At 45.6% G+C, this 23,714-nt stretch overlaps 1 protein-coding gene across 4 annotated transcripts in view; it reads right to left on the reverse strand.

Moving 5' to 3' along the window:
• The window catches only part of KDM1B (lysine demethylase 1B), a 59,376-nt gene that overhangs the window by 16,941 nt on the left and 18,721 nt on the right, over positions 1-23,714 (reverse strand). For all 4 annotated transcript variants that reach the window (XM_034660275.1, XM_034660274.1, XM_034660276.1 and 1 more), the window contains 8 exons: positions 16,646-16,684; positions 12,859-13,063; positions 10,650-10,828; positions 7,553-7,729; positions 7,080-7,154; positions 4,397-4,534; positions 3,251-3,422; positions 70-197 (listed from right to left, as the gene is read on the reverse strand). In XM_034660275.1, the coding sequence (XP_034516166.1) occupies positions 70-197; positions 3,251-3,422; positions 4,397-4,534; positions 7,080-7,154; positions 7,553-7,729; positions 10,650-10,828; positions 12,859-13,063; positions 16,646-16,684 (1,113 nt within the window). The remainder of the gene's footprint in view (positions 1-69; positions 198-3,250; positions 3,423-4,396; positions 4,535-7,079; positions 7,155-7,552; positions 7,730-10,649; positions 10,829-12,858; positions 13,064-16,645; positions 16,685-23,714) is intronic.

The following is a 23,714-nucleotide window of genomic DNA, read 5'->3' on the forward strand; positions in this document are numbered from 1 at the left end:
CTGCTGCCCGCCCCGCCGAGCCGCCGCACCTGCTGGAGGCTGCACGCCCGCCCCGCCGAGCCGCCGCACCTGCTGGAGGCTGCTGCCACACGCGTACTCCAGGTTGCTGAGGTGGAAGTGGCGCACCTGCTCCTCGAGCTCGCTGAACTGGATGCCGGACTCCTTCATAAAGGCTTTGTAGATCTCCTCGATCTTCTCTGTAACGGGAAGGGGGCAGAGCAGGGAAAACAGCAGTCACATTATTTCCTAATTCCTTCTTCTCTGCTATCCACCTCCTGCAACCCCTGAAAACCCCCAAACTTCTGAAGTCCCTTTCCAAGTAAACCCGGGGTGGGTGGCGTGCGGGGAAAGGACATCTCCATAAGGTTGGTTTCGCTCAGGAAGGAAAAGCTTATCTTAACTGGAAACAAAGTAAGTAGGCTCTGTATCTTCAACCGTGTTTCGTTTCTGCCTAGCTGAAAAACCTTTTTTTGATCAAGATCGGCGGGNAGGGCGGGGGGGGGGGGGGGGTACCCCCTGCACCGCCAGAGAAAACGCCTCTTCCCTTTCTGGACTGCGACCACCTAAGGTCAGGTTCTTAGAATATCTCACCTCAATTCCGAGACTTAGGATAGACTACTGGCTACATTCTCTCCAAAACAAGAGTAATCCATCACGGGCTCTCGTCACCTCAGCCTTCTGTCCTGATACCTTTTAATTACTGGTTTTCTGCCTGTGTAATAAATTCCAAAACCCGCAGCCAGAGCAAGCTAGCACATTTTCAGCCTTTCTAAAGATAGCGCCTACTACCTGCCCGCTCACACGCTCTGCTGAGCGGGTGGGCGGCTGGTCTCTTCCTGGTAAATTCCAACCGTGGGAGGCCTGCTGCTACCACTCCCCGCACTGGCCACCCCCCCAGCCCCGTCCAGCAGCAGCTGGCCACACACGCCTTGGGAATCCTGCTTGCTAGCAACCCCCGCCTTCATCCACCCATGCAACTGGACTGTTCAACTACACAGACACACAGCCCTGTGGTATCATCATTCTGGCCCTTGTCTGAGATCCCTTTTTGGGCACACAGGTGGGGGGGGCTCATGTCTGACAAATTGTAAGCAGGGTGCTTCTTCCTAACCTTCGCTGTGATGACCGCCAGCCCACAGTATGCTGTAGTCTCAGAGTTTCTATCAAGTCTGTGCACTTGCTTAACTAGAAACAGAACTGAAAGTGATTTAAGAAAAAAAAAATTTTTTTGACAACTCCAGGCTCTCATTAAAATTTTCTGTTCTTATGCTCCATCGTAATACGGGGATGGCCACGGCACCTCAGGGTCTGTGCCGGGCATCGGCCCCCAGCCCAGACCACAGGGCCTTTTTTGTGCTACCTTCGTTACCATCTTGCAGTCCCGTGCCTGCCTCCTGCTACATGGTTTCTATCTTCCTTTAGGCTTTGTAGAGATTCAGGAGGGACCAAGATTGCTAGAACAGTATATAAAATTAAGTATAAACAGATTGGGAGAAGGCTTAATGTGATTTTTATGTAAATGACATTTAGAAGCTTTGGTACACATGCTCCACAAAATTAACTCTAGCTTCTTAGTACTTGTATTTGGGTGTTTTCAGCGAAGTGCTAATGAGGTGGAATCTCAGCTCAGACACTACAGGCAGGAGAGAGCCGGGACCTTGTTTATGCAGACACGCGTGCACCGTTATTAAAGCTTTTCCAAAAGATAGTAATGAGACGAAACAACTTACACAGGGTTGCAGACCCTCCCTTGGTAACCGAGGGAAGGCCAAGACAAAGCAGTATTATTAACTTTTGTACCTGGTGGCCCTGAAAGAAGGGTGAAGACCCCCATCCAGCGATTACCACACACGTGCACAACACTAACCAAATTCTGAGCACATTCCTCAAGTCAGCCTGGTCACTGTCCCCAACTCCAGCAAAGTCAACAATGCTCCCCTGGGTCTGGACATGACCCACGTTTGATTCAATGATCCCAGTCAATTTCTGAAAATGTTCTGTGAGGGTCTGCAGGTGAACACTTAACGCACGAGAGCGACTGGAGGGGATGGGTCTCAAGCAGGAGGGTGAGGGGAGGGGAAAGAGAAGGGACAGTGCTTGCTACTGAGACCTCTGCCCCAAACCGTGTGGGAGCGTGTGCCAGGATGCAGAAGTAAGAACCCTTACAAGGAAACACACACTTGAAGCAAATTAACATCCTGTGAACAGAGTTCAAATGATCACACTTAAAGACACCCCGACAGGCCGCCAAGAACTACGAGTAATACACCCAGGTCAGAAGAATTATAGGTCAAGTAAAGGTCAACTTCAGAAGCAGTATGGCCAAATCTCTGCTGACACCCTCGCGGAAATGAGCGGTTATACTGTCAAGTTTTCGAATGAGTACAATTAACGGAGTACATTTTGGTCCATTTAGTACCACAGCCAAAGGATTTTGAATTAAAATTTTCCAATTGCAATACACATTCTTGCATTCTTACACAAAACATGCTGGAAACAAAACAAAACAAAACCAAACTCAAGTTATTGCCCCAAAAAAGGAAAAGAAATTCTGGCATACAGAAAGTCTTTTCATGGGGGGTGTGGTGATGGGCTAGCCCGGTGATGGGTAGTAAGGAGGGCACGTATTGCATGGAGCACTGGGTGTTATAACGCAAACAATGAATCATGGACACTACATCAGAAACTAGTCATGTGCTGTATGGTGACTAACATAACATGATAATAAAAAATTAAAGAAAAAAAAAGGAAGTCTTTTTATCTAAAATGGACATTATGTAGGGACTATTCACACAGGGCCTAAAGCACGTTTCCTTAAAAGTAAGCTCCTCCGGGAAACTGAAAATTAAACATTTGAATAATTATTTTAAACATCCACTATTTTATACAAAGTGAGATCGGAGTGTATTCACGCACACAAGCCTCTAAAGGTCCTTGAGGAAGTTCTACACGGAGCAGAACAGTCGGGAGGACTCATCAGTCCAAAAGGACTCCGTGTGTGTGTGTGTGTGTGTGTGTGTGTGCGTGTGCGTGTGCGTGCACGCGAGAACATAAGCTCTACGCCCATCGTGGGGCCTGAACTCATGACCCCAAGTGCAGGAGTCACAAGCTCTACCGACTGAGCCGGCTGGGCGCCCCTTCACAGGACTCCTCTGACCACAGACACCCGACCGCACAGGCTGCTGGGCCTAACCCGGCTTGCGTGACAAGGAGACGCCAATGGAACATTCAGAATGCCATTCTCCCATACCTCCTAAAGGAACATCTTGGAGCTGAGTCTTATCCTTTCTCCACTCAGAGACAACATCCAAGAGAGCATTAAAATGAAAATCCATGCGCTTGTCAATAGTGGGGTCAGTTACTCGTCCACCTTCCTGAATTAAGTCACATCTCTCTCCAAATTTATGCATGCTGATGCCAAGCTTCAAAATAATAAGAATAAGAAGGTGAAAATTTGCCCTGGAAACAATACTTACAGGTTCTAAGCTGAAATGAGACAGAGCTCTCATGGAGAAAATGATCTAGCAGCTCTTGAAGAGAAAGCTAAATATGCTTCCTGGGGAATGTCAGCAAAGTGAGGCAGTGAGAAAAAGAGCATGAAATCTACGAGACCTTATTTTAGGAGAAGGTGAGGTGACAGCAACAGCGTCCATGCCATGCACTCTACAGCTTTTCGGGCAATATTTATTAATGCTTCCGATGCTACGCTGAGCACTGCCTCCCCTTGCTCTGACGTCCCGGCCCTGCTGGGGAATTTCCCATAGATGAGCACGCAACCACACAGACACTCATGGAAGGTGATGTTCAATTTACCATCAATAAATACTTCAGGAAAAAACCTTGGGCCTACCAGGTCTTCAGAGAAACTACAGAGGGTTGCCCGATAAAAGACAGGGTGACCAGGTAAATGTGACTTGCAGATAAACAATGAGTAGTTTAGGTTTTGGTGTCTGTTTGTTATTGTTTTTGTTTTGTCTTTTTAGTATAAGTATGTCCCAGATATTGCATGCAAAACATCCCATGTAATATCTGGGACATACTTATCCTAAAAAAACACTTGTCATGTATCCAAAAGTCAAATCTAGCTGGGCATTCTGTGTTTTTATTTGCTCTACCTGGCAACCCTAAAATGACGAGCTAATCGAGTGGCCTGCAAATAACACACAAATATAATTAAAGATCTTAGAAAAAATCTTTCATGCATGCTACAGTTCCACCTTCTCTGAAAGGAGGAACTGTAAATATTTTTGTTGACTTTTCAATGGGGATGAGGGGGCAAGAAATCATTTGGGGGTGTTTCTATATCATCTAGAAGCATTATTAATACTACACACAAGCAAAATGAGACCATTCTTTTCTTCTGATTATCTACGACCCAAATCTTAAAGGAACCCACTTGTTCACACATTAGTGCTACTGGGTTGTTGATACAGCCATTGACAATCTGGGCTCCTCTTCCCACTGTGACGCCTTTAAAAGATTTATCATCCCATACTCGGCCTCCAATTCGGTCTTTGGCTTCCAGCACAGTTACCTAAAAAGACAGGCAATCAGGGAAGCTAAACAGGATAGAAAGACCATATTAAACGCAGTGCTATAAATGCAGAGTGACACACAGTTAAACAGATTCCATATTTGGTTAATTATGATATCACTCGAGAAAAAAACTTTAAAAAGAAGGCAGTGTGAACAGAAGCCAACGTAGATGTTAAAACAAACCATCCAGCTTTCAGCAAGAAGCGAGTAAGTGGTCTGCTGGAAAAATCCCTCCAACTGCCTCCTCTCCAATCCCATAATGATAAGATTTGATGAACCACCACATGAAATGGACTCTGAAAGCTTCTACTTAACACTATTCCACAAATTAAAAACCATTATAAGAAACTAGACTAAAGAGGTGAGTTTGTCCTATAAAGCATCTCTGTAAGAAGCAAAATGCCTTCAGCAAATAGGCCTTAACTTCCCTAAAACAGGACTACTGTTAAAAATAAAATCGTATGTCAATCATATCCAAGAATGACCTGCTGGGTGTGGCCTAAGCAGGCTGGCCCCACCCCCAACTACTTGACCTCCCACAAATTTCGGAAGGCAGGAGGAACTGCTGGTGGCGGTAGACAGCAACGACTACGAGCGCTACACTTCCTACACTTTGCTGCAACCCAGGGAAAATGTGAATTCTACTCGGCGCGAGGCCGGCCATCTCACTTTCGGATTCCTAACAGTACGCTTTCGAATGGCTCAAGGAGGTTCCCCAAAGTCATCCATCTTGGTTGCTCCGGGGAATCTCTCTCCCAACATAAGACGGATGGGGGGTCTCTCTGGGGTCTCTCTCATCACCTAGCGAGCGAGAAAGGAGAACGGGAGGGGTTCTCTGAATATTCTTATTCCTCATTTTCTCCTACGGGGAAGGTTATACAACCTGAGGTTCTGACCCTTCCCACTCTCTTCTGACTTCATTCAGATAAACACATGCCCATCGGTGTCTGGTTCTGTTTTAGTGTAAGAGGAGGCAGGACATTAAAGACAGCCCCCGAGACTTTGGGTATTAATGACCTTCCTTGCAATATCATCTGTGAGTTTCCCCAACAAAAACAAACAAGAGATCTTGGCCCTAATATCTAATGCTGGAATAAATAAATGACCAATTAAAACACGTCCTAGCTTAGGGGCGCCTGGGTGGCACAGCGGTTAAGCGTCTGCCTTTGGCTCAGGGCGTGATCCCGGAGTTATGGGATCGAGCCCCACATCAGGCTCCTCCGCTATGAGCCTGCTTCTTCCTCTCCCACTCCCCCTGCTTGTGTTCCCTCTCTCACTGGCTGTCTCTATCTCTGTCAAATAAATAAATAAATAAATAAATAAATAAATAAATAAATAAATAAATAAATAAAAACCGTCCTAGCTTAAGCTTAATACCCTTCAAAATATACTTGGAAATGCAAACACATTTCCCATAAATCCAACTCAGGTTTCTTCTGTTTTGTGAGCAAAATAATGTAACCCAAGACTTACATCTTCCATTCAACTGAGGAACACGCCTCTTAGACATAGCTACTGAAAACTTTTCTCATCTCTGAAACTCCTCCAGCAGAGCAGACATTGTGAAAAAGTTGTCATTTCTTTCAGCCAGACAGAGAAAAGTGATAAGACTAATTCAAGTTCTACCAAATGATTTTCACGTTTGGTTTCCCTGAAAACCAAAGCCTTGAAAAATAAGGTTTTAAAAAGGAGAAATGTGTCAGACCTAGAAAGTCACAGAAATTGAGGGCATTGTTAATTCGGATGACTCTAATGGAAATGAGATTCTGAATTGCACAATATTTTTTTTTGTAAGTCTCTGTTTGGCTAATTTTGAACAACTGGAATAAGACCACACACTTTAGCTAAAAACAATCCTACTGTGGAGAAGCAGGACCCCTCCGATACGTAGAGCCCTTCAAAAGTTGTGTAATTCTGTCTGAACATGGATTAACCGATTCAATCTTGCTTCCAAAAGCACAGATGGTTTTCCAGAGCAAGACTCAAAGTGCGCCTCTGAGGGGCACCTGGCTGGCTCAGTCAGCGGCGCATGCGACTAGGGTCGTGGGTTCAAGCTTCACGTTGGGCAGAGCTGACTCGAACAAACAAAAAAGATACTCTTTGATTTGCATACGAAAATCTAACTGCGTGTTTCAGAAACTTTTACACAAGAAATGGTGAATTTCCAAGCTGCTATTTGTTGTCTCAAACTATTACAAAAACAAGGACTTTTTCCCAATGCGCACTCGATGGTGTTGACAACACCCCGTGGAGAATTTCTGCTTTCGCTTCTGCACAGACTCTCTTCTGATCTGCTCATGAGGGGCTAAAACCCTGTCCTGAGGCTGCTGAGAACTGCTATTCCCTCCACCTTTCTTTTATCAAACCAATTTCAAATATTTCAGCTTTTCTAGGATCAATCAGAAAGATTTTAAAGATAGAAAGACACAGTGCAGTTCGCATTCTCCACTAAAATCAGAAACCGGTTTCTAAATCTTAGAAAATTTGGACCAAAAGGCACAGTTAACCATCTGTTATCAACTTCATGTCCCCAAAAATCTTACCTTAATTCCAAAGTTATGCAGTTGCCTCGCAGCTGCTAATCCTGCCGGACCAGCCCCGATAATGATGACTGATTTCTTAAAAAAAAAAAAAAAAAAAAAAATTTTTTTTTTTTTTTTAAAAAAAGAAGGATCCAATTAGAGAAATGAAAGCAATATATTTAGTTGTTCTAAGAAGGTGCTAACTGCCAAGCCACGTTAGTTCATCTACATTTCTTCGACGGTCATAGAAAGTTACTTTCCTAAAGAATATGGTTGTACTTGGGTAACCCCCTCCTCTTTTCCACAGTTTAGGGAACCAGTGCCTGATACTCTCTTCCCCAAAGAAGCACATTCTACGCAAGTCTTGCTTTGTAACTTCTGTGGTGATAATGTGCCTGTCACTGGTATTAACTAGTACTCACTAACACTGCCATCAGCATGCTAGCATTTATCGTGATGGCGGTGGGGTTACTGTGAGAGCAACAGTCACCTACGTTGTGGTAATCTTTAGGAAGAAGATGCTGGTCGGTGCCGACGCTGAGAACTCCTGTGTTGATGAGACCTTTCCTTGTCATAAAATAAAGTATCCTCTCCACTTCCTGAACGCACCGGATACGCACGAGACCCCGGACGATGATGTGAGGAATACACTTCTGAGGGGTGAGGGCTTCCTGTGTGTGGAAACAAAACCAGACTGTTAGGACAAATACACGTAACCCTGGGCTCCTCGGAAAGTTAAACAGATTAACTCTAGGACCCAGCAAGCCCACTCCTGTGTATCCACTGAAAAGAACTGAAAACGTGGGCTCATACAAAATTCACAGCAGCACTATAGTCAAATTCCCAAAAGGTGGGAACTGTGCAAGTGTCCGTCAATGGATGAATGGATAAACCAAATGGGGTAGATCCAAACATGGGCCATTATTTGGCCATAAAAAGAAATGAGGTACTGATCCATGCTATAACATGGAGGAATCTTACAAACATGACGCTACGTGAAGAAGCTACTTACGAAAGGTCACGCACTGTAGGATTCCATTTATATGAACAACCCGCAATGGGCAAATCTATACAGACAGGAAGTAGATTAGTGGTTGCCAGAGGCCGGGAAAGGGGAGGAATGGGGAATCACTGCTCAACGGCTGTAGGATTTCCTCTTGGGGTGACGGAAAATTCTAGAATGAGATGTGGGGATGATTATACAACACTATTTACTTAGTGCCACTGAACTGTACCTTTTACAATGGTAAAAATGGTAAGTTTTTTTTTTTTTTACCACAATAACAAAACAAAACCCCTGTCCATCCTGTATCCACTAAGACATAATAGGATCAAGGGTGGGGGGTTGCCTGGTAAAGAAAAAAAAGAAGAAAGGGACAAAAGGAAGAGAGAGCAATATGCACTTCATCAGCTCATCTTCTCCCCAAGGACAGCTACGGGGAGTGTGGGCGGACCACGTCACAAATACATTCCTGACTTGACACACCACAGTAAGGGCCACAGCAGAAGCCCACGCTGCCACTTGGACCGGCAGCAGAAAAAGCTGGATTCTCATCACCGATAAGATGTGAGGAGACAGATTTAGGNGAAGTTTTTAAAAAAAAAAAAAAAAAAAAAGGACACTGACTTTCCCCACATACCCCAGCGTTGGCAAGGCCTTGGAGCATTTCAAAGAACAAGACAAACACAGCCTTGACCCACTGTTGTGAAGTTAGAACAGGCTCAAGAGTGGGGCTCCCAACCTATGGCTTGTGCTCTACTTGTCACCAACACTCCCCTCCCCACCCAGCTCCAAAAGAATCCGACCAAACACAGGAAGAAGATTCTATAGTAGACCCGTGAACAACACGGGGTTGAACTGTGCGGGTCCACTCACAGGTGGACATTTTCGATAAGCACAGTGCAGGACTTAACCTCTTCTGTAGCTTACACTTTATCGCACGAATACGGTATATAATACACACACAACATAAAAATACGTGCCAGTCAACTGTTTACATTATTGGTAAGGCTTCAAGTCAGCAGTAGGCTATCCGGAGTTAAGTTTCTGGGGGAGCCAAAAGTTATATGCAGATTTCTGACTGGGTTGGGGGGGGTGTCAATGCCACTAATCCCCACGTGGTTCTAGGGTCAACCGTATTCAAGAAATAACACCAGCTTGGGTTAGTGCAGAAGGTAAAAAACAAAAAAACAAAAAAAACTCTGAAGTCATCAACTTTAAAAAGAAAGTAATTTCAAAATCTTTGATTCTTTCACACAGCGAAATATCTGTGTTTTTCCACTAGAATATTAAATATAAATATGATTTTATTAAATATTAAAATAGATCCAGGCTGACAAAGTTCAGGATTTTTTTTTTTTAAAGATTTATTTATTTATTTGACAGAGATAGAGACAGCCAGCGAGAGAGGGAACACAAGCTGGGGGAGTGGGAGAGGAAGAAGCAGGCTCATAGCGGAGGAGCCTGATGTGGGGCTCGATCCCACAATGCCGGGATCACGCCCTGAGCCGAAGGCAGACGCCTAACCGCTGTGCCACCCAGGCGCCCCAGGATTTTTTTCTATAACTTTCTTCACCAGCATAAATCAACTTCCAAAGTCGAATGAAAAGAAATGTGAAGAAAAACGAATCTGAAGAAAAATTCAGGCTATTTCTGAAAAGCATATCTTTACAACTTATTTACAGGAAATTCTGACCACAATTTTGTTCAGTTCAGCAAATGTTTATTGAGCACAAGCCTGCTGGGGAGGAAATGAACAATTCTGCCTTGCCCAACTCACTCATAGAATTAGTATAAACTGCATTAACAGCCATAACCCTAATCAGGCCATCTCATCCTGGATTCTCACCCAGTGAGCCAGGAAGGTGGATTTGGAACGTCTTTCTTGAATCAAGATTACTTTGTCAGTCTTGCCAAATGTTCTGCTTTCAGCAATCACTCAACTAATTGCAGAAGAAATTAATAAATCAGAAAAATACTAGGGTCAGGAGACCCTTTGTTTAGATAATGATAATAATAATTTGAAAAGCTCATATTCCTTCTCATTTGGCCTGCCCCCTTCCCCGGGGGGGGCTGTATGAGGCCCCCAGCACAGATTCAGTCCCAGAGACAGTAAAGCCCCGGTCTCCGCTGTTGGAGGATAAGAACGTAAGAATCCCTGCCCTCGAGGGGTCATAACCCAATCTTTAATGTTCTATATTCTTCCTCTTGGCATTCACACCGGAACTCTCTGAACCAAACTTTGCACCTTATACTCACTCACTAGAGAGTCAAATATTCGGATAACATACGATCGGAAGTGGTGGTTCCCAGGATGGGGAGACTCAGCGCCTGGGAGGCAACGACTGGACACATGGTGGGTTGTCACAACTGGGAGTGTTCCTGGCATCTAGTGGGTCGAGGCCAGGGATGCCGTGACACGTCCTACAGGGCACCGGACAGCCCCCCACACGATGACCGCGCACCCAGCATCCACGGTGGGAAGGCGGAGAACCCCTGATCTAAAGCTCCCCACCCCCGACACCTACGGCAGCACCCTCTTCCATAGCAGCCCCGGTCCGTATGCCTTAGCAGACTCTCCGTCTACTTACTTTGCAGTTCGTGTACCACAGGGCGAGGATGAGGTTCCGCAAAGCCAGGTACATGGTGGGGTCTCGGGAATACTCGGGGAACTCGTAGAGCTCGTCCAGCTCCATCACGTCCGGCCTCACGCACAGGGCTTTGCCACACTCGTTGGGCTGATAGAAAGGCTGGAAGTACCGGTTCATGCCTGGAACGGACAAGAGGACGCGATGCACACATCCCAAGCCCAGGTGAGTGACAAAGCAGGCACACTCCAGAAAGGATAGCCTCAGCTAGGGCTACGGTCTGTCCCACAGACACATTCCCGCTCCCTCTGTCCAGTCGGATGAAACACACGTGAACTGCGTGTTTCTCCCATTCTTCTTTTTTTTTTTAAAGCTTTTATTTATTTATTTGACAGAGAGAGAGACAGCCAGCGAGTGAGGGAACACAAGCAGGGGGAGTGGGAGAGGAAGAAGCAGGCTTCCAGCGGAGCAGGGAGCCCGATGCGGGGCTTGATCCCAGGACCCTGGGATCAGGCCCTGAGCCAAAGGCAGACAGTTAACGCTGAGCCACCCAGGTGCCCCACTCCCGTTCTTTCTTCACCAAGTGAATTTCCACGGTATGGAAAAAAAATCTTTTTAAGGTTTTCATGGGGGTTAAACACCTGCCACAAAACCCACCACCTTAACTGTGTTTAAGTGTAGTGTTCAGCTGGGTTTAGCGTATTCACATAGTTGGGCAACACATCTCCAGAACACCTGTTATCTTGTAAGACTGACACTCTGTGAACACCAGCTCCCTGAAGAAGTAAATTTTAAAAGTAACCTTCACTGGAATTTTTCTGATTATAACATGAATCAGTTCACAGAGGAACTTAACAGTCACTCACCCCTGACAATCCTTGGGCCGTGGGATAACATTTAAGGCTACGGTCTATCCTTCGTGCTTTTAGTACAGAAACTATTAATACATCAGGCACTTGTTTTTTAAAAGACAGAAAAACATGCGGTTTCCTAATCTGCTTTTTAAGACCACTGTCCCATGTCACTAAACCTGACTTTAATGGACTTTAATGGACACAGATTATTTTCCTATTAACCTCTCCTCTATTCCTGGGCACTTAAATTTCATCTAATTATTTTGCTATTATAAACAATGCCATATAACTCTCTGGACTAACCTTTGAGAATTTACTCTGATAATTTATTTATGACAAATTCCTAGACTAAAGGGGTGTCTATTTTAAGGTTTTCAATTTATGGCCAATTGTCCCTCACAAATGTTCACACCCATTAATAGCATCTGAGTGCCTGTTCCACCGCACTGTCATTAATCCTGGGACTTATCGCTTCGGCTTCGAGTCAGACCACATTCACATTTTTAGAGGGCCCAGTGTTATCAGTTAAAAACCTTAAAATAGTGTGGTGCATTGGTGGCTCAGTCGGTTAAGCATCTGCCTTCGGTTCTGGTCATGATCCCAGGGTCCTGGGATCCAGTCCCGCACTGGGCTCCCTGCTCAGCGGGGAGCCTGCTTCTCCCTCTCCCCCCCCATGCTCACTCATACTCTCTTTCAAATAAAATGTTTTAAAAATTTTTTTAAAAATAAAAATTAAAAAAAAAACCAAGACCTTAAAATAGGGCTTCCAGGTCAAAAATCTATTTGCACCATCAAACATGAATTTATTACTGTGCAGACAGGGGAAGGTCTAGAATTCTTGCTGGGACACCAAGAGCTCTGGTGGAGAATTTTAAAGATCCATTTAAAGTAAGTGGTCAATAGCATGTCTCGCTTGACCTGAAGTTTTGGATTTTTTTTTTTCAAGAGCCGATCACTTCGCTGAGATTTTTCCACGGCATAACTGGAAGCAAAAAAAGACTCAGAAAAAAAAGAAAGGGTGCTCATATGGTCAAAACTTTCTTCCAGCATGTCAGAGTTTTCGGTTATCATTAAATGATGCAGCCACCCGAATTTCCAATAAGGAACTCATTGAACTCCGTAGACACAATTCCTGGGCCAGCGTTACAGACTTCCCACGTTACGGATGGGAAAAGAACCGCACGATGTATGGGAATGCTATGACTGAGCCACGGCATAATCCAATCCACAAAATCACAAGGTGCTTTATATCACGTTGCACACATTAAAAAAAAATCGTTTGCGTTCTGCTCCCCCCTCCCCCATTTCCAAGGAAAGAGGAGGAAAGAAAAGCAGAGAGGGCGAGGACCAGCTCTCACCCAGCGCAGAGGGGACTGCCTTGGAGTGCTCCAGCTTCCCGGGGCTGCTGCTGCTGGCTGCGCGGTGTGTGCTGGCGCAGGAGGGGCTCATGCCAACGCAGTCGGGGTAGTAGGCGGAGAGCAGGGGTGCGGCCACGCTGTCTTTCAGCAAAGGAGGTTGGATAAGCATGGAGTACCACCAGTGGTTGGACACTTCCGACACTCTCTGAAACAGGGCAGAGTGAGACCAAGAGGCTCGATGGCAGACAAGAATGGACATGCAGATTTAGCCGAGGACAGACGGCTGGCTCCTGTCGTTCACCTGGAGCCTCCTCCTCAGCCTTTTCACCCTCCACAGTCCCACACCAGAGCTCTGCACACTCAGATTTAGAAGCAAAGACGGCCGATGGTGCCCGGAGAGAACGTTTCCTAGCAGAGCTCTTCCAGATCAGCGGCATCAGCCTCCTCCTGTGGTCCCCTCCCTGAACGCCACCCCCCCCCAACACCAGGTCAATCTGAGAGCTGCAGCCAGTACAGCGTTCCAACCGTGCAGCACCTCACAGGCAATGTAACAGCCAGCGCAGTCTCCTACATTGCAAGTCTAGGCTTCAGCCTCACACGAGAAACTTCCTTCCGTTCGGGAATCACTTATTACCCACACCCCAACCCCCCACCTTCACTTAGGATCTAAAGATAACTGAAGTCATGAAATGGGGCAGGAAAAAATCGTTCTCCTGAGCAGCAGTGAAGCAGGACTCCTTTTTTGCTAGAAGCTACCGAACACTTTCCGAGGAAGAAGTACGCTACAACTATTGAAATAAGATGCTAAATGTAGAAATGAACAAAAAAGCTATTTTTGGTCTTAAAACATGTGATCACATTCCAGAGTTGACATATGCAGTCTTTGGATCAAAGCGTCCCCGTGACGACTGACTATTGCAAGAAGAGGAACACTTCCTTGGCTTCTAAAGCAGCACCGCCGCTAAGCCCATGTTCGACCGCCTCTTCTAAACGTGATCTTGAACGTGAGTTCCAAGAGTTCTAAGAATCTGATATAGGAAAACCCTGAGCTCCGGCACCCTCTGATGTCAGTTCTGCGGGCTCCAAGCACATGCCACCTGCCATCAAGCAGGGCTTTGTGACCTCGAGGTCCAGAGGGCGAAGCCAGTTTGCAGATGTATTTTGCCTGCTCCTGGGATTTCAAGGGGCCCAAGTCTGGGGCAAGCATTTTTCAGTTTACTACAAGCCCCGACATCCGCTATTCATGACTCCCCAGCTGCTTCACACCTTCATTCACCTGCTCAGGCTCCAAAGGCACGTCAGTTTGCTATCTGTTCTCAAGGCTACCCTCGGCCAGCCTGGGCTGTACCAGAAAAGAAGAGAAGCTTCAGTTGCTTCCCCAGAACGCCAGGGCTGCCCCTATGGACCCCTTTCTAGCATAGCCCCAAGGAGAGAGTAAACTGAGAGTTCAGATCCTGACACTCCAAACGGACTGTGTAGAGGACAGAATGGAGATGCCTTCACGAACACAAACCCAAGCACTTTAGCTTCCGGAACCCAACAGAGGCCCTGTCCTCCTGCTACCAGCTCCCAGTCCTTCCTCCCTCAGAAGCCCACCTGAGGGTGTTCCAAAAAGTCTCTGCACGGGAGTACAAGCAGCTCCAACAGTGACTGAGAAACCGCACTTGGCCTGCCGTTCTGAGCATGTCCTCCCAGCACACTTGTCACTCCCCGGACACCTGGCTGTCATTTTGTCGATACACCATCAAGAACCCCACTCTCACCTTCAATACACACACCACGGAAGAAATCGTACTTGATATCGTCAGCCCATCAGCATATTTAACGAAACAGCCACTACACTGGGTTGAGTAGCGTTCCCCCAAAATCCATGTCCACCCAGAACCTCAGCACGAGACCTTATTGGGAAACGAGGTCTATACAAATGTCATCAGTCACACTAGAGTGAGCCTAACCTCAGTGTGACTAGTGTCCTTATAAGAGGAGAAGAAGAGACACAGAGCTTGGGGGACACACAGGAAGAGGGTCGTGCGAGCCTGCAGTGACCCGCGGACAAGCAGAGGACGGCCAAGGACTGCTGGCGCCACCAGACGCTGGGAGAGGCTGGACCAACGCTCCCCCAGATGGTCAGGGGGAGGCTGGCCCTGCTCACACTGTCACGTCAGACTCACAGCCTCTGAAACTAGGAGACAACACGCTTCTGTTGCTTTAAGCCTCTCAGTTACAATATTTTATTACAGAAGCCCTAGGAAACTAATACAGGCACTCAAAACTTAGAACCTGCTTGAAAAGTGACCCCAGGGGTGCCTGGGTGGCTCAGTTGGTTAAGCATCTGCCTTTGGCTCAGGTCATGATCCCAGGGTCCTGGGATCGAGCTCCACATTGGGCTCCCTGCTCAGTGGGAAGCCTGCTTCTCCCTCTCCCACTCCCCCTGCTTATGTTCCCTCTCTGTCAAATAAATAAAATCTTTAAATAAGCAAATAAAAAAAATAAAAAATTTTTTAAATAAAAAAATAAAAGTGACCCCAGAATCCATAGGAATAGAACAAGGGTAAAGTAGGTGACATGGCTATACACTGACTCTAGACTCTTTCCTAACCATACACAAAGATAAAAAATTGGCAGAAGAAATCCAGGAACTCTTCCACAATTTTTAAAGTTCTTATATCCCAAGAATACGGCCTCTGTCCTAAAGTTCAGATTGTTCTATGTGCAAAAGGGTCTGAATGTTAGGGGACAGGTCCATCAGATACTGCAAATGTATTTACAGTTATGTTTTCCTTTGTATCTACAATCTCATTCTGTCTACCCTAAATCCAGAAATTATTTGGGCCATTGCTTTCCTATGGAAATGCTTGAGGGTACAACTCATTATTAAAAATATGTGTGCGGGAGGGCACCTGGGTGGCTCAGTTGGTTAAGTATGTGACTCTTGATTTCAGTTTAGGTTTTGACCTTAGAGTTGTGAGTTCAAGCCTGCTTTGGGGTCTGCGCTGGGTGCAGAGGCTACTTTAAAAAAAATATGTGTGTATCTCACACACCCCTTTATGTAACAGAATCGATTTCAAGATTTCATAGGTGTCAAATCTCCCTTTGCCTAAAAATCACTCACAGTCCGAGTTTCAGACATGCAGAAAGACCCCTAATTAACACCCCTGTATCGCTGAAATCCAGAATAACTCAGAATCTCAGAATTTTAGAAACTCGGAAATGCAAAACATCATTTTCAACAACAGCCGTGGGATCTGCCATATGAGCTGTGGGGTCTGCCAGCTCAGGTAGCAAAGTGAGAAGGAAATGAGGGGCTCAGCCTGCTGGACATGCTGCTTCCCCTCCCCCCCCTCGGGGCAGAGACAGGACAGAGCAGTTACACTGAGCTCAGAATACACAAGAACTCTCGAAGCTGAATCTGGGCCAAGACCATCAGATTACGGGCCTCTTGTTCTTTCTTGGAAGGATTCAAACGGAGATAAGGTCACAAAAGCCACCCATGAGAAACAAGGATAACAAGGCTGATCCTTGTAGGAAGGCAAGCTATCCATTTCTTCCTTTTTAATTCCTTTCCCCATGGGGCAATATAATTTATTTTTCTCTTTAAGGTAGGGGAGGACCATCCATGATACCACGACTGCTAACACTTTTATCATACTGGCATCAGGTTGGATTAAAAGCCTTTGATCAGCAACCAAAGAGAGAAACTCATAAAACTGCTATTGTCAGTGACGTATAGTACTTTTATCATCGAAGGCACGATGAGCGGTAGTCTAGGATGTGCACGAATACTCACTAGGTCCTCCGGAAGGGAACAATGATCTGAGGTCTCGGGCTGCAAAAGAAAACCAAGTGTTATTTAGATTTACTTATAAAATACAGCCGTTAAGTGTCCATGTGCTTTCAGTAAGATACCCCTCCCTCTTCACCTGTTTGACGGGCAAAAGTGAAAAGTGGGGTAAAACACGGCAGGAGTGAGGGTGTGGAGGAGAGAGCGACCCCCATAAAGATGTCGTGGGTGGAAAGCTAAAGGAATGGAAGGACTTCGAAGGGCCATTCGACAAAATACACATTTAAATGCATGATAATTTGGCACTATCTTGCACCGCTAAAAACATACATTCTATATGCCCAGCAATTCAATTTCAAGAGGGACCCTCAAACATGTGCACCCAATAGAAGTGTTAGAAATGCTCAGGGGCGCCTCGGTGCCACAGCCAGTTAAACATCCGACTCTTGGTTTCGGCTCAGGTCGTCATCTCAGGGTCCTGGGATTGAGCCTCACGAATGGCTCCCCCACTCAGCGACGAGTCTGCTTGAGACTCTCTCTCCCTCTGCCTCTCCCTCCACTCGCTCTCTTTCTTTCACTCAGATAAACAAATAAAATCTTTTTTAAAAAGATTTTATTTGGGGGGGCAGGGAGGAAGGAGGGGGAGAGGGAGAGGCAGACTCCCCGCTGAGCAGGGAGCCCGATGCAGGGCTCGATCCCAGGAACCTGGAATCATGACCCGAGCTGAAGGCAGATGCTTAACTGACTGAGCCACCCAGGTGCCCCCAAATAAATAAATCTTTAAAAAATGTTCAAGGCAGCACTATTAAACACAGCCCAGAAGTCAGCCAAGAGTAGAATAGTGTTATGTTCAAACAACAGCCCACTGGGGCGCCTGGGGGACTCAGTCAGTTAAGCATCTGCCTTCGGCTCAGGTCATGATCCCAGGGTCCTGGAATGGAGCCCTGCGTCGGGCTCCCTGCTCAGCGGGGAGCCTGTGTCTTCCTCTCCTCCCCACCCATCTGCTCCCTCTTGCTATTTCTGTCTCTCTCTCAAATAAATAAAAATCTTAAAAAAAAAAAAAAAACAGCCCATGACACAGCAGTGAGAAAGAACGAACCACAAATCACACACCAGCACATGGACACACTTCACAAACATAATGGCGTCAAAGAAACCAGACCCAGGAGAACACACACCGTATGATTCCATTTACGTAAAGTTTAGCAAGTCGCCACAGTGAGGAGGGGAGCCAGGGGCAGAGGGTGTGCGTGAAAGGGGGTGCAGGGGGGCTCCTGTGCAGCTGGCAAGAGTTTGATTTCTCCACTGGCAGCTGGCTGAAGAGGGGCTCTCAGAAGCTTCACTGAGCTCTGCATTTTGATCTGTGCATTTTCTGTTTGGATGTTATACTTCAATAAAAAGCTACCTAAATCAACTGAAAACTGGCAGGCCATATGGCCTGGCAAATCCGGCCCCTGGACTACTCCAGAGAAACTCTTGCATGCATACTCCGGGAGCGGCGTGCAAGAATGCCCGCGCGTATCTAACAGCCCGAAACGAGCAACCACCCTCCCGTCCGCAAAAAGGAGAACAGCCATGCCGTGCTAGGTCGAGTTGTGCAGGGCAATACTGCACAGTAGGGAGAAGTCCGAGCCAGAGCTTAGTTAGGCATCTACGTGGATGCTTGCGGAAAACGTCGCTGTTGAGTAAAAAGAGCAAAGGGCGGAGGGATACAAACAATAGGACGTCCTCTATAACCAGCACGCAAACACAGACAACCTTACACGCTGTTTTGGTTTCATAAACATGCATGAACTCTGTCACAACAAGCAGAAGAAGATAAATGCAGAATTCAGAACACTGCAGAATACTGCAGGGAAGGGAGAGAAACAGAAGTATGGAGGGGCCCCTGGGAGTCACAGAGGCCCTGGTAATGGTCTGTTTCTAGAAGGGGGTGCCGGGTACCTGAGCGCTTACTTTAAGTCTTTATGCCTTACGTATCATCAGAAACCCTCTTTTGTGTCTATGTGTGAGTTCCTATGAAAATGATCGTATTGGGGCCCCTGGCTGTATCAGTCAGTAGAGAGCACACGACCCTTAATCTCAGGGTTTGGGAGTTCAAGTCCCACGTTGGGTGTAAAGCCAACTTTAAAAAAAAAAAAAAAAAAAAGGAAAAAGGGAAGGAAAGGAAAATGACCATTTATACTTTGACACAGAAATTTCATTTCCTGGAACTGATCCATGAGACTGAAAACAGCAGAGATACAAAGCTATTACTGTAGCACCGTCACCAACAGTAAACATTTAAAAGTCATCTCAATACCCTTCAGTCAGGTGAAATTCATCAGGATACATCAATTCAGTGGACTATGTATTACATGGTCTTTAAAAAAAAGAGACCTTTATGGAATGATATGGAAGCATCTTTATATAAACCAACAGGGGCGCCTGGGGGGGGCTCAGTTGATGAAGCGTCTGACTCTTGATTTCGGCTCACGTGGGGACCTCACGGTCGTGGGATGGAGCCCTGCGTCGGGCTCCACGCTGTGCTTGGAGCCTGCTGGAGATTCTGTCTCTCCCGCTCCCCCTGCCCTTCCCCACCCCCTCTCTCCCTCTCTAAAAAAAAATCTATAAACCAACAAAGAAAGCTCCCAAAAAAGCAGGTGTCACTCACTACCGTTCTGTTTAACATTGGTTTACAAACAAACCTTTCCAGACTTTGTCCCTGACAGAATACCAAGCTGCAAGACCAAAGGGACTGGGTCAATAAACACCATTTAAATAAATATTTCAAAAGTTCAGGCAATGGCTGGCAATCTGTTGAGACTGAGCAGTAGGTCTCCAAGGGGGCTCTCTGGAGGGCAGGAGGAGATGGGAAAACCTGATACCATAGGCAGATGCTGGAATTTAAGAAGACCGCAAACCCTTCAACTTAAAGATGGTGGGAGGCAGGAGGACAGAAAGACCGTTAAGTTTTCAAACACGGAAGGGATCTGACACCTCCAAGCCCCTACTGGGAATAAGTCCTTGCTGTTAAAATACATCCAACCATGTGAGGAATCACAATAAAGAAGGAGGGACAGAAGGAACTGTGGTCCAAAAATCACGGGGGGCAGTAAAGCTGCGTAAACACAAAAGCAAGAGTAAACAACGGAGGGATTCTGGTGACTGAAAACAAATGACCCAAAACACGAAGAGGAATTGGGAGGGAGGAAACGGAGAGGTGGCCTCAAGTGTGATGCAATTTACTTTTTCCTCTTTCATGGCCACGTGTCAATGAGCATCTAAGACTGAAACATGCAATTTAAAAAAGAAGTTAGGGCGATTCCGACCTCCCAGCATTCTCATCACGTGTCTTCTTAACCTTTCAAGAAGACTTTAGAAACTATTATTCCTTGTGATGAAGAAATCCTTATTCCACGTTCAGCAAGTTCTAACTTCACTTTGGCTTCTCCTCCTTATGTTAAGTGTTGTTGTATGAAATGCAACCACAGCACATCAAACCAGCACGTGTGCTATTATTTTCACTCCAGAGTGATCTGTCAGCCAGGCCTTCTCCTTGCACACCTGTGGGAATATTCTCGAATGAACCTCATCAGACCACGGTTATTTCATGAATTCATGATGAAGACCACATGAGTTTGGTTTTTTGCTATCATCTTTGTTCTTTTCTGTATTGCTTCACTGTTTCAAATTCGAGCACGTGTCATTTTTCTTTTTTCTTTTCTTTTTTTTTTTTTTTTAAGATTTTTTATTTATTTATTAGAGATAGAGACAGCCAGCGAGAGAGGGAACACAAGCAGGGGGAGTGGGAGAGGAAGAAGCAGGCTCATAGCTGAGGAGCCTGACGTGGGGCTCGATCCCATAACGCCGGGATCACGCCCTGAGCCGAAGGCAGACGCTTAACCGCTGTGCCACCCAGGCGCCCCCATTTTTCTAAAAAAAAATAAAAAAAGCTCATTCTACAGAAAACCTTGGGCTTTTCCGAAGCAGCTCAAGTTGAAGAAAGTGAAGACACAGACCACCAGAAGAAAGATCAAGTAAATGGGAAAAGGGACACCGACAACCTGAAGCATGAGTAGAAATGAAGTCAAAATTGTACTTTCTGTTATCACAGAAAGAGAAGAGGGATGATGGAGAACTTCGAACCCAATTAAACCACAGCCAAGGCAAATTATTTTCATATAAACTTGGCATGTAAAACATACCTAGTATTTAGTAACATAACATTATTAGACAAGTCATCCAAGATATTTGTTTAATCCTTTAGAACAATTGTTTGGAATCTTCACAAAAACAGGTTGGGTGAAAATGGCCCCAAGGCTAGTATCTATTAAAATAGCCTGCTATTTTTGACCACTCCCTGGCTGAGCTCTCCTTTTAAACATTCTAACGAAACCCACTTGAGAAGTCATCTGAGGCACAGGTGCTAGTTGGTAAGCTCAGTGCAACAACGATCCTGATCAGCTTGCCGGACACTCGAACCCCAATTCCCCTCCCTGGACCCAACTCCGCCTGGAAAATCTATTACCCCCAACATCAGCCCCCTCCCTTGTTTCTCTCTCCTGTCTCGCAAACAGGGCTTCTGCTCCAAAGGTCCAGCGCGAGCACCAATTTAGATGCTGAACTGAAAGGCTTCAGCACGAGACTTGCTAATTCCAGGATCCCGGTCCCAGGCTTAGATCTGTGCTTTCCATCCCTCACTCCCAAACTGCCCACATCAAAAATAAAGCAGGGATACCAGCACAGATCCCACTGACATTAAGAGGAGAATTAGGGGGGCGCCTGGGTGGCACAGCGGTTAAGCGTCTGCCTTCGGCTCAGGGCGTGATCCCGGCGTTATGGGATCGAGCCCCACATCAGGTTCTTCCGCTATAAGCCTGCTTCTTCCTCTCCCACTCCCCCTGCTTGTGTTCCCTCTCTCGCTGGCTATCTCTATCTCTGTCAAATAAATAAATAAAATCTTTTTAAAAAAAAAAAGAGGAGAATTAGGGAACAGTGCAAACAACTCTAATTTGACAACACAGATGAAATAAATTTCTTCAAAACCCAACTATCTAGGAGCGCCTGGTTGGCTTAGTCGGCTAAGTGTCCTACTCTTGATTTCAGCTCAGGTCATGAGCTCAGGGTGGTGAGATCTAGCCCGGCGTCTAGCTTTTTACTGCTTAAGATTCTCTCTCTGCCTTTCTCTGCCCCTCCCTCCATGACCTGTATGCACACACCCTCTAAAAAAAATTTTTTTTTAATTAAAAAAATTTTTAAAAACCCACAAAACACAACTATCTAAAACTGGTAGAATAAACCATGTGAACAGCCACATATCTGTTAAAGACACTGCATTTGTTGTTTCAAAACTTCTCACAAAGAAAACTAGCCCAATGTCTTCACTGCTGAATTATACCAAACAGTAAAACAAGAAATTGTTATCAACCTTACATGGACTCTTTAACAAAACAGAGGAAGTGGGTATACTTCTCAAGTCGTCTTATGGAGCCAGCATAACTTGGATACCAGAAGCTGACAGGGATATTACAAGAAAATGACAGACAGTATTCATCAAGAACACAGGTGCAGAATTCCACAACAAAATATGAGCAGACTGAATCCAACAATAAAGGATAATATATTAAGAACAAGTGAGATTTCTTTCCCCCCAGGAACGCCAGGTTGTTTCAACATGCTAGAATCTGTGCAATTTGCCACAATAAAGGAGAAAAACCCACACGATCATCACAAAAGGCACAGAGAGAGTTTCTGACAAAATCCAACATTCGTTCATAATAAAACGTTCTCAGCAAACTAGGGAGAGAGAGGAACTTTCTCAGTCCGATCAAAGATGTCTGTGAAAAGCCACAGCCAGCACTATCCAGAGTGATAAAATACTGAACACGGTCCTCCTAAGTCAGGAGCAAGAAAAGATAGCCGCTCTCCAACTTCTACTCCGCTCTGGGCTGATGGTCCTGACCAAAGGAATAAGAAGAGCGAGCCGAAAAATTTAGTTTTTTAAAAAAAGCACAAGTCTTTATTCACAGTCGCTATGATTGTTGAAAACCCAAAGCAATCTATAAAAAGATCTTTGAAATTTCATAAGTGAATTCAAGAAAGTCTCTGGGTAGAAAGTCAACATATACAAGTAAACTGTATTTCTACACAATCTTAACAAACAACTTGAAAATCAAGTTAAAAATAAATTCCACTTGTAATTACAGAAAAAAAAGCAATACATCTAGAAATAAATTTAACAAAAGACACCCTCAGTGAAAACTAGAAAAACACTCTGGAGAGAAATTAAAGACCCTGAAACGATGGGAGAGATATTCCATGCTCATGGATCAGAACAGAGGTTCGGAAACACCTTCTGTAAAGGGCCAGACAGTAAATATTTTAAATCCTGTGTATCGTACGGTCTACATCACAAACCCCTCACCCCTGCAGCATGAAAGGAGCCGTAGATGATATATAACAGATGAGCATGGCTACATTCCAATAAAACTTTATTTTCAGAGGGAAAGACGGCAGCAGGGGACAAAGGCGCTAGGCTCGCCCCATCTCGCAACTAAAACTAGGTAGCTATCAAATCATCCTAAATACCCCAGAAACTGATCTGAAGACTGGGAGAACAAACTCCACAAATAAAGGGAGAGAAAAGGCCACACCGAGGAAGGCAGAAGTGCAGAGATGAGGCTTGGAAGAGAAATGAATCCTGGCCACTGCAGTGGGGAGGAGGGAGCTGTGGTTGCAGAGATGGGCAAGAGACAGACTAGCATGCAGGGGAGCACACGGGGAAAATGAATCCCCATAGCAACTGGCTTGGAAAGTAAGAAAGACTGAATTTCATTAGTTCTTGCCACCAGCAGGACTTAAAGCCTGGAGTTCTAAAGGTCAATGGAGTTGGCTGGGATATAGCCTAGAGGCTATCGCGGTTACTCTTGGAGAGAAGTAAGGGCAAACAGCCCTCAGACATGCAGCATGGATAAAACAGTGATCTGAAGAACACCTGAGACACAAGGTGAGGAGGTTAGCTGATCATCTCAGAGCGTGTCCCAGAGAAGCGGTGATCATGGAGAGACCCCTCTGGGAACAAAGGAACTGGCAG

Source organism: Ailuropoda melanoleuca, chromosome 5, assembly GCF_002007445.2.
Source record: "Ailuropoda melanoleuca isolate Jingjing chromosome 5, ASM200744v2, whole genome shotgun sequence".
Taxonomy (NCBI): domain Eukaryota; kingdom Metazoa; phylum Chordata; class Mammalia; order Carnivora; family Ursidae; genus Ailuropoda; species Ailuropoda melanoleuca.